The sequence below is a fragment of the Neopelma chrysocephalum genome, unplaced genomic scaffold (assembly GCF_003984885.1).
Source record: "Neopelma chrysocephalum unplaced genomic scaffold, ASM398488v2 Primary Assembly neopelma1_42, whole genome shotgun sequence".
Classification (NCBI taxonomy): domain Eukaryota; kingdom Metazoa; phylum Chordata; class Aves; order Passeriformes; family Pipridae; genus Neopelma; species Neopelma chrysocephalum.
In genome coordinates this window covers 6,000,510-6,012,288 of record NW_020897700.1, presented here as the reverse complement: position 1 = coordinate 6,012,288, position 11,779 = coordinate 6,000,510, and the positions used below count along the sequence as shown (strand labels likewise).

Below are 11,779 nucleotides of genomic sequence, written 5' to 3'. Positions count from 1 at the left end.
TTTTTCTTTTTTTTTCTTTTTTTTTTCTTTTTTTTTCTTTTTTTTTCCCCAGTTTTGGGCTTTCTCTTTGTCTAGGCACGTTTCCTGCAAGTATTTTCAGCAGCTGCATATGCAGGGGATAAACCTGGAGATACTTTGAGAAAGACTTTCAGTGTTTCCTGGGCAGTTTTACATCAGTGAAATTCAAACACACACTGTCAGGCAGCAAATATAGTCCAGTGTCCCATGCTCTACTGAGATCTGGTCTGCTCAAGTTTTTGCAGCCTACATTCTTCTGATCTCAAGGTGTATGGGTATCATGTGCTCTTATAGCTATATCTTGTTATGTAATTGAGCTGTAAAAAAGTTACTGTTTTCAGCATTTACACTAATAGGATAACGTTCCTTAACATCAGTGTGTAATTTTCTTTCAGAACCTCTCCTTACCAGCAATTTATGATGTTCTCTCCACAAAGCCTGTCCTCAATAAGGTAACGCTCCTATTTTTGCAGAAAGTTTAGAGTGCGGGGCAGACCACTAATTACTGTACGTCTAAGAGCAGGTCACAGCAATACATTCAGGGGTTTTTTTAGGGGAAACATGGATGCAAAACCAAAACAAATTTCACATTACTTTGTAAATGCAAAAGGTAATTGCTGGAATAGCAATTTTCCCTACAGCTTTAAAACTCTGGGTAGCCTGAGCCCTTTCCTCATAGCTGGCTCTGGTTTGAGGCAGCAGTTGCTCTACAGACATTGTGAGCACCCTTCTAATCTGAATTAATCTGTGATATATGCCTTTGTAATTAGCATGAAACAAGTTAATATACCTCATGGTTTGGGCATACTACAGGCACATTCATCTTGCAACAGAAGATGTTTTAGTCTGAACTTGCAGTTTTGATGTTTAGAATAAAAAAAGACTGAAGGAAGGAGTGAAAAGAGGTTTTGGATTATAAAGTTTAGTTACTATGTTCAGTGGAGGCAGCATTCTTGACTGAGAACACAAGCAATTTATACTTGCATGTTCTTGACTAAAGAAGGTAAATGCTCATTTTAGTTGAACTGTTCAGCTGATATCAGAGACAGGTTTTCACTAGTTCCTGTAATGAGGATTTTTTTCTTTTTTCTTCCTCCCACTGCCTATTAGCTGACTGTGTGCACAACGCTGATGGAGGTGTATAATGGTCATGCAGAGACTTACCTGCGGGAATGCCCAGATCCCTGTAGTCCCTGGTAGTCCTGTACCTTTCCTATGTTGGAAGCTGCTTGTCTGAATATTTCTGGAAAGAGATTCATCAGTCTAACTCCGTTCTTCAGAAATCTAATGGCTATATAGAAATGTCAATGAGCTTCTAACAATGAAGGACCCTTTTTCACAGCGGACTTCCTTGCTTTCTAACAGCAGTACTGCTGACAAGAAATGTATTCTAATGAGTGTCTGGTGTGATTTCAGCCATTTCTGCCAAATGAGTTCAGCAGTTAGCTCTAGATCTCTTCAGTCTTGACAGTATTCTTGTTTTGTTGTTGGTTGTGGGTTTGTTAATTTTTGTTGTTTGGTTTGGTTTATTTAGATTAAAATACTTCTAAAGCACACAAGTTAAAATGGCACCTACCAAGCATGAAAAAGAATTGGGTACAAGAAGACCATCTGGGTCAATACAGTTCTGTTATTCTTTTGTAAGCACTTAAGATGAATTGCATCTGGTCTAATATGAGGATATGTCTGATATGCCCTGTTATAAAATAACCTAGCAAGTGTCATGTTTAGTCACAAAAACAAGGTCTTGGGGAAATATCTAAAATGAGATCTGAGCCAAAAATGTCTTGCCACTGATTTAAAGCTCTTTTGCTGAAGCTCTTTCTTGGCCTGTTAACAAATTATTTTTTTTAATACAGAATTTTCTGTTCTCAAAAAAAAATAAATACTAATACAATAAAGAAGAACTACTTTCTTTGACCAAAATACACATGCACTGATTTCATACTTCAGTGTAAGTCACTGTGCACGTTACATATCACGTGGCATAAAGGGCTTTCACTTCTAAATAGACTGATTTTAACAGTGTCTGAAAAACTGATTTGTTCCTTAAACTGATAGTTAAAGTTATTACCGTAATAGGTTAATTGGGTTGCTTTGGAAGGATTTAGTTTGTTTGGTTGTTTTTTTGGAAAGTGGGGAAGGGAAGCCAGGTCAGGCTGCACCATTGTCCAGAATACAAATTAAGAAAGTAAAGGTCATTTAGAAATAGAAGTAGTAGCACCCTAATACCCTAGGAAGCAGATAAGGAAGCAATATTTTCATCTGTGTCACTGGCTGCATTGCTGGCACTAGTTTCCAGTGCCAACTCTTGTGTTTTGTTACACGCAAAGAGAAGACACTGGAGAGTAGGCTTAGGGGCTGGTATATATGGTAGTTCCCTTGTAATCTTTCCTTAACCACCCTAGGAAAGAGCTGCTATTCATAGTCCCACTGATCCAGGAATTTTAAGTTGCCGTTGGTGTAAGGAAAGTGTTAGCTCTGTCTTTGGTGTCTGCTGACAGTATTGCATAAGGCACTCCGATTAAAACCTGCAAGTTCATGACATCCAGTCACAATGGGATATGCAGAACAGTATTAGTGTAGTGCAGAAGCTGAGAACACAGGATACTACAACTTCCTGCTCCAAACACTAAAGGGTATTACAACTTTTTTTCCCCCATAATTACAAATTTAAGAAATCTACAGAAGGGAGAACAAGTGATTGTCCATAATAATCTCCCCAGGGAAATGGTGGATTCCCCGACATCAGTACATTCAAGAGTCTGCTGGACAGGGTGCTGGGGCATCTTGTCTAGACTGTTGCTTTTGACAAAAAGGTTGGACCAGATTATTATTGAGGTCCCTTCCAGCCTGGTATTCTATGGTTAAAAGACAACCTTTCATCATTCCTTGTTTCAGTAGCCAGGTTACACCTTACTGCAAACTCTGTTCTCATTAGAGGTTCTCCTTCCATCAGCATTGGAAGAAGCAGGGACAACAGGAATACTATTTGGCAAGTAGCTGCTGATAAAGAAACATGGCTTCTGGTTGAAGAAAATGAAGCACTGATATTCTAGGCCTTAGAACAATGCTTGTAGTAGCACAGCAAGAAGCAATTCAGAGGGGTGTAAGACAATGACACGTTGAAAGCACACACAAATCAACATCCCCCTATGTAAACTGATGTTAAAAAGGGCCAGTCTAGTACATCTAATTTTTTTTAACTGAAGTATGCAAGCGGAAGTGTGTTAGCATGACTGTACTACCAGAGTCCATTTTTAATCTCAATTTTGAATATTGAACCTATGTAAAGCAAAATTAACACAGCAGCATGATTTGATTAGGGAAAAATGCATGTGTGAAATGCAGCTCCTGGGACACTTGATTCATATAAAACAGTTAAACCAAGTCCGATGTTATAGTCTGTACTGTGGAGAACACATCATATGCTTCTGAGTGCAGACCTTAACCTGGTAGGGGGTTGTTCAGATTTATTTGGAATGAAGTTGTGTAACAGCCATAATCAAATTACTTCGTAATTTAAAAATAAGTTTACGTGCTTAATTAGTCCTGTCCCACTTTAGCATCTGTAGAGCAAGGCAGTGTAGACTATTTACAGTCATTAACTAATAATCTTTTGGTATGTCCCTTGTGCAAGACAAATCCACATTTCTATGCTGGAAATTGCTTTGTAATTGCAAAAGCACAGCTAAATCCCAGGAATGTCTGTCCGGAGCCTGAATGCCTATGCCTGCTATTGACTAAAATAAACAAAGCTGTTTAAAAACAAAACCCCCAACAACTATGTATTACTGTGTCTGCCTTAATATACAAAAAGTGATGAATGTGATTAATTGCTTATTGATTTAACCTTCATCTGTCAACTCTGAAAGCACTTGTTCTGAAGGTTTTCTAAAGCCAGACAAAAAGCTTAATTTGCTCTTGTTACAGATTTCTTTGCTCTTGTTACAACTATTTTTAATGTCAGTTTACTGCCTTCCCCCTGCTACTGCTGCCCTAGGCACTGTGATGGAAGCTAAGACTGTTTCACTGAAGAAATGTTTGCAGCTACTTGCAACGTTGGGATTCCATTTAATTGCCTTTTTTTTAAAGAGAAAGACACAAATAATGAAAATGGGTGTGTTTCTTCATATTAATTTGCTGTACACATAGTTGAGGTACCTCACAAACACAAGGAGGGTGGTCTGATTACTTTTTTTTAGTTTTTTTTTCCCCAGGTCAAGTAAGCAGCCATATATGTTTTTCTCTTTAAGTTTACATAAGAGATTCACACAGTTTTCCTAGTTCTGTTGTGAAAAACTCCACATATTTATCAAATGGTTTCAAAAAAAACAAACCTGCATATGTAAGCAAGAAGACAAACGTACTTTTTTGTTACTGCTGCATAGTGTAGTTCTAGGAAAAGCAGCCACAATGTTTTAGCTTTTAGCAGATGTAAATAGAAAGAGTTAATCCAGTTTACTGTAAACTCGATTAAGGTATAACAGGAAAGATAAATTATTGTTTGGGCATTGGCATTTAAATGCAAAAAAATATGTCAGTTTGCCAAGAAAATTTTACACCTCTATAGTTTCAGGAATCCATGCAGTGAAGCTCCATATCATTTAAAAGGAAGAAAGAATGGCATCTCCCATGCTAAAAACCAAAATTTTTGCAGCTAATGAGGACAGGAGAATCCAGAAATTTGAATCTTATCAAAATCAAGCAGTAGTTCTGGTACACATATGCAAATGAGTTTGCATTAGAGTAAGTTGCATGTTAAGGCTTTGCTTAGAAGCAAAACTCCAGAGCAGTGCTCATGGATGTCCTGGCAAGTATCTGCAAGGAAAGCAGCAAGAGTAAATAAAAGACTTTCACTGGATTGAGAAGGTATGATGGAGAGTGGACAAGCAGGAAGCAGTTGAGAGCTTTAGGCAGGATCCACAGCTATCAGTGAAATACTTTTTCCTCCCAGCACAAGCACGCATTCCACTTCCACACAGCCAGCTCTTTAGGTTACAGGTGTAAGGAGAAAGAAAGCTAAAAGAAAGAAGAAGCTAAATAGCTTGGATTTCATCTTAGTGGCAACAGCAGGCAAATTACCTGCTTGTGGCATCAGATGTACTCTTCTCCTTTTGGAGGACCAGAATTGGTGAGAAAGGCACACCCAAGTTCTCTGAGCAGTGAAACCTCTCATCCTTTGCACCAGAAGAACAAGATGAGCCAGAAGGAGTAATGCTCAATCAAAGCAGTGGCAGAAGCCACAGTTTGCCTTGGGAAGAAAACTCCAGATACTTATGCATTTTATAAGAAGCTGCCTTGACTGTCATGAGAGTCTGGAAACACAACATACCCATTGACCAAAGTCTGTGATCAAGAAGCAAGCAGACCATGCAGTTGTTCCCTCTAGATCTGCTTACGAGTTTTTCAGAGGATCATAATTTGTGGAATCAAAGGTCTTTTGTAACCATGTCTGCTCCCACACGCTGTCTCAGAAGAGAGGACAATAATTATAAAGGACTTAGCCTGTTTACATACCAAGAAGCACTGTACTCAGGACATTTTCTGATCTGTGGTGAATCAGCTCTGAATTACATTAATTGCATATGGGACAATCTCAGTCTAATTTGTTTTGCAAAGTTTGTTCTCCTAGCTCAAGGGTTATGCATGAGCAATAGAAGGATTCCAGTAGTAACACCTCCTCTGTTGGGGATTCTGCACTGAAGGTAACTCCAGTCATAAGGTTTGCTTTAAGGTTTTCCACTGTTAGTCTTTGTCTTTCTTTTATTCTTGCTAAGCTGTCTCTATTCGGCAGATACACAATGTAGAAAAAAATTCATCCCTAGGCTTTTCCCTCTTTGTGATCTAATTTTCTTTACTACAGAAAAAAAAATATTGTTCTTACTGAAATACAAAGTGCTGCATTGCCATCATGTTTTCAAAGCACAACTTTAATTCAGGTACCTGGAGGAGTTTGAATTAGACATAGTCTTTTCTCAGGCTACACTCACTATCTGCATTATACCAGTATTTAAACCTTTGGGTAGTTACATATAATTTGCATCAACTTAGTTCCCAGAATGTTACATCTGCATTCCTGCAAGAGGTGTACATGCACTATCCCCTGTTAAGACAGCCGTGTCCAGCTCCATGAACCTTCTGCGTGAACCAGGTGGGAAAATAGAAGTGATGGGATGAAGAGGAGAAAACAGAGAAGGAAAAAAAAGAGAGAGAGAAGCAAGAGCCAAAGTGTCAGACGAAAGAGAAGTAAAACAGAACAGGAAGACACAGTAGTGGCAGGCTATGAAGATCCATCAACTGCAGTATGCTCCTCTGCTGACCCTTCCTTTCCTGTCAGCTGAAACCTGAGCGAAAATGTGCCTCCCCATCTGCAGCAAGATTTTTTTTCAAATTATGCTGAGAGACAGTAGCTCTAAACTGATGCTGTAAGAAAAGAATATTGAAATTAAAAATAGATATTATCTCAAGCAACTGTTCTTCAGATTTACAAGCAAGATAAGTTGCATTAGAAATATACTAAGGCAGTGAAGTAGCCAGAAGCCAAGAAGCATAGGAGCCACTCATTCCCCTTCCTTTTTGAATCAGATACTGTCTCTTTGTATGATCCCAAAATTCCTTTTACAGAGATCCCTTGTTTCACTCACTGCATAGGACAGGCTGTGTTCCTGTGATGAATGAGGATGGCATAACAAAGGTGAAAGGCTTCTGCTTTGTTCCAGTTTTCAAGACAGTAAATAAGATAATGCCTTGCAAAAGAAAGGGTGGTGTTACAGACCAGGCAGGTCTCAGTACCTACTAGGACAAGTAAATTCTCACCCCAGTTCTGCCACGTGCTGCCCAGGCAAACCAGTAGATTGTGGTGTCTGGCTGGTGCCCAGTCTGTGATACCAGGGGTTGTATTTTGGAAGTCCTGATCACAAAGGCAATCAAGACAGAGGGAGCTATGCTGCAATCATATACAGTACTGTAAAGTGAATCCTAATATTTTACCTCTCAGTACAGGCTCTCAAAATTATACAGTAATCTTCATTTCGAACTCTGTACCTCAGAGCTCCATATGTAACACAAGCACAATATTCTCTGATCTTTCTCAATATCAGGAAGACAAAAACCTAAACTAATGCAAAAAGTCTAAAGCCCTCAAACAAAGTTGATTTAGTTTGATCCTAGCAGGCCTTAAAGGTTCATGGAAGTAAGCAGTGCAGGGAGAGCACCATAGGGAAATTGATAAGAAAATGAATCATTTCAATGCAAGGTTTGGATGGTTCATAAAATAAGCAGGGCTCAGGGCCACATGCTGAGTGCTGAACATGGACACCTCCCATGTTAGCTGAGGCAGAGACTTCTTGAAAGGGCCAGCACGGGGAAGAAGAGGAGAGGTCACTATGTGATTAAGAGCCCTATGTGCACAGGGCAGCAGGTTACATACAGGTTCTTAATATAATCCTGGTGGTTTTTTATTTTGTAGTGCTTGAATTTACAAGCTAGAGATTTTATTTTTTAAACTGAGGGCTGGGTATCAGTTGATGAGATGAATGTAATATACAGCAGAACATAGCTTCCACCTGTCTGTCCGAGAAAGGGCAGCAGATGTTAAGCCCAGAGAGGACAATAAAGAAACTTAACACAGATCCCATTTACTCAAGGTGTGCATCACAACTTCCCATCAGGCCTTCTACACCAGCCCCTGCTCTGCCAGTGGGCCAAGCACACCACATTTGCTCTGTGAGGATCTTCATAATACCTTTCCTCCCCAAAACAGCGACCCACTAATTTTTGCCTTCAACCTCTAATCAGACTCTATATTTATTTCTCCCGAGACTGCTCATTTGATTATCTGCTTTCTTTTTATCAAGTAGCCTACAAGTGCAGTCAGTGCATGCCCACACCATTCCAGATAAACATCCCAGCCACCCAAATGGGTTTGAAACTGAGCCAGGTGACTATGCCTATCCCCGTCTCAAGCTCCCACTTTCAATAATGTCTCTATTACACAACTTCACAACAACATACTGGCACAAATCCTGCTTCCCACGGCCCTTGGTGCCAGGGCTACCTGCAGTCTGAAATGCCTTCTCAGACCACATTTTACTTTTTTCTTTTTGTTGGCTTGGCAGTTTTCACTCCTGCTCTGAGCATGCAGAGCTGAGCCAGCACCTCTGCTACGTGGGGGTTGGCTGTGCCTGCCGAACAACCCTGGAATTGTCAGCCACAGCCTGCACAGGGGGACTGCCATTTCCTGTTTCTGAAAGCACTGTTACCAGCCACACCATCACGCTCCTTAATTTAGAAAGCTGTTTCGTGTTTTGTTGTGATTTGGTTCCACACTTCCACACACAGGCCGAGGGCTGTAACAGGAGTAACAGCAGTGAGGTTACGCGACACTTTCCCTGTTCAAAACAGTCGGTGAGGAAACCCACGGGTATTATTTATTGTAAACACTTCCCACAGACTAAACCCAACAGGTACCAGCAAGTAGTCTTGCTCCTCTGCGTTTTCCAGTGTAACATGACAACAAAGGAGCATGCTCGAGAACCACAATATGGAATGAAGTATATCTGTTTAATTTTACCTGTGTGGACATTTTAAATTTATAGTTGAAGGTTCATGCCAATTATACTTCTCAGCTCTAAGTATCTCCCAAATGGTTTCTTATCAATGGAACAAAAAAAGAGCAGCAGCAGGGTTTTCCCACAATAAGGCATGAAACCAATCCCTGCTACTATAAATCACAAGCAAGAGCAGAGGTAATCTCATGAATTTTTTTTACAGTCACTTCTTGCACTTTCTAAGTAGCAGTCTCAAACCTTACAAATGTTTTCAAACCTAAATTCCTGATACAGCTGCTAAAATATGAGGAATTTTTTTCTGGTATCCACTATTTCTGAGGCACTGACTTCTGTAGTGACCTTATAAATGCCAGTCCCACAACCTGTCCTGTGCAGACAAAAACCCATACCTGGGGTCTCTCCATGGACCCATGTGCCAGGTAAGCCAGAGTCAGAGTTTCAGCAATACAGAGTGTAACAAAAGCACACTGCATGCTGCAACGTGTTACCAAGGAGATGTAAGTCACATCTCTACAAAACACCAGCCTCCACTGCCCATATATATAGAAAAATCTGAAAGAGGCAGAGATTGGAGATGGAATGTGATGATTGCAGTCCTAATAGAATTTAGTATTTTAACCCTGGACTGTACAGTGTTTGGCAACTTTATTTCAACATTGTTTTTAAACACAGATGTCTAACCCATAGAATATTAGTATCCATAACTTCATCTTCCAGAGAAGTACAGTGAAAAAATCGTCTTTGTTTCCTTTTGAAGACATAAACCACCTAAAATAATTAATAGGTAGAAATACAGAAACTATTCAACATATAAATCCCATATTTTTCCTTTTAAGATATTAGTTTCCAGTTTGGTTTGGTTCTGAAAGCTTCTAAGCAAAATATGTAAATTATCTATACTAAATACTTGGTTTGCAACAACAACAAAAAGAGTTAATTATGATGTTACTTTTAGTCTTCTAAAGTTATGCTAATGAAAACACTAATCAAAGATTGCACTCACTACATGTTGAGTCCTTGCCTGTTGTAGGTGGGTTTCATTGAGCAATAAGATTTATAACTTTATTGTGACGCAATGTATGTAAGGCTGAACTCATTTAGTTGCTAATGAAATGTGATCTGGGGACTCTTGCACCAGCTGGGTGATGATTAGGGCTTATCACAGATAGGTCTAGGAAAAGGCTGGGAAATACTTAAGCTTGTTTTGCAGTTGCTTTGGGCTCTTAAGAAAGGAGCAATTTTTCTGCAATATCAGTCTGAAGTTTTCTGCCCATACAAGAGAGGTAATGATAAGGCTTTTAACTGATTTGCAAGTGATATGGTAATATGAAGTCTGATAAAATGCTACTATATCTTTCTGGTTTAGTGCCTTTTAAATTGTGAGATGGGTACTTAGTCTTCTCACTCAGCTCAAAGAAAATGTTAATTAAGCATGTGGCTTCGGAGAAACCTTGCAGAACTTGCTCATTGTGATGCCTCTTAACTTGAAATTCTGCTTTTAATAGTTTCCTGCTGGCACAAGCAGCAACTCTGTGTAGGTTTCCCAAAGCAAGAAAGGGGATCCTAAAGGCAGTTTCTGCTTGTGGGGCAAACAAGGTATTGCATTTTATATAGCCTTTTTCTCTTTGATAAAGACTATAATAGCTCCATATTAACTATAAGCAGAAGGGCCACTCAAACATCTAAATTACTGAATAATTTTAAAAATAGTCAATGTAATAAAAAGGTAGCTCCTATGCTCATAAAAAATAAGTACTTTAAAAGCAGATGAAGTTAGACTGTGACTTCTAGAATATCTTGTCCATACATGCCATCAGCTGGGGAAAAAAAAAGGGAAAGAAATCTACATGAGTAGTAAAATACCTGTCTCCTTAACATAGACTGTAGCTGAGCTGCACAGCAGATTTCTGTTTAAAGACCTTCTCTCTGCAAACAGCTACTACACCTCCTCCTTCTTTCTTTAGTAGAGGTGGTCTCCAGCTTCTCTTAAAAGAGAAATGCTCTCTGTCAACTCAAAACTACACAACAACTTTTAAAAATCCATAGTTTTCCTGAACTGCAAGACTTCAGATTTGGTGTTTGTAAGATGGGAGAGGTTTTTTCAAAGTGGAGTGGAGAAATAAAATTTCAAATATAGCAGAGCACAGTAGAGAAAGCTCCCCCCTTTGATTTTATGTAGGTTTTTTTATAAAATAAATACAATTTTGATTCTTTTGCAGCTTAAAGGAAAATTTCTTGAGGAGTTTGTGTTTTCCATGAATGTCTGTTATTCAGGTTGAATTCAGTCATTTTTGTAAAAGGCATCTCCTTTTCCATTGAATCAGAGGCTTGCATATCTAAAATTCCCCTGCAAATGAGCAGTGGGTTCTATGGATTTGTTCTGGAAAAAGGCTTCTCCCTTGTCTCCCAGGATGTGTTCATGATATTTAAAATAGGTGTTTATGCATGGTGGGGGGGAGGTGAGGTTCTGTTGTGTGACTGTAGTGGGGGGTTTTGTGTTTTTCTGGGTTTTGTGGGAATTCTGTGAATTTGTTTTTTTTTTTCTTTCCATGACATGGTTATAAGACGGTTCCTAACAAGCTTTTAACATCAAGGTGCTGGGAAGCACTTCAGAGTAGTGCTTGCTTTAGAGACACAAGTATAAGTAGGCAGGACAAGTTGAGATAAGGAGTCATCCAGAGAATTGATAGGTCAGCAAACCTCACGCTTACACTTCAGGTCCTACTTCTTCCTTAATGATGTTATCTACTTATCACACTCCCTTTGAAATAATTTAATTCTGTATTTGACTTAGGGTAAGAAGAAACAGTCATGAGACCTGTGCCTAATACAAGTCCTTTAACAGTCAGCATTCTGCCCGTATTAGCCAAGGACTAGATGCAGAAATGGTTTTGTTCTTTTGTTTAACAGTGCCACAATCCAACTGGAGTTCATGTGACACTGACCCAGACAGAGGGCACCCTGGCCCTGTCTGAGATGTTAGCCCAGACCAATGTACGTGAGTGGCACCACTTCCAACAGAGGTGCTGGGGCTGCACTTGACACTCCTCAGTGGGGCTGGGCTGAGTTACAGCATTATGTGATGGCTGCTGTCCTTTGGCCCTGTACTGGTGGCCACAGGGCTCTTTGCCCATGGTGTGGTAGGACAAGGCTCAGTGCTCTCCAGAGCACTTCCCTGAGGAAGCTCA

The 11,779-nt window shown here is 39.6% G+C and overlaps 1 protein-coding gene across 1 annotated transcript in view; it reads left to right on the top strand.

The window, feature by feature from the left end:
* ASAH1 (N-acylsphingosine amidohydrolase 1) overlaps positions 1 to 3,792 on the top strand; it is an 18,187-nt gene extending 14,395 nt beyond the window's left edge. The window contains exons 13-14 of the mRNA XM_027676534.1: positions 414 to 470; positions 1,129 to 3,792. Of these exons, the coding sequence (XP_027532335.1) occupies positions 414 to 470; positions 1,129 to 1,218 (147 nt within the window). The 3' untranslated portion in view covers positions 1,219 to 3,792. The remainder of the gene's footprint in view (positions 1 to 413; positions 471 to 1,128) is intronic.
* Positions 3,793 to 11,779: the final 7,987 nt, after the last annotated feature.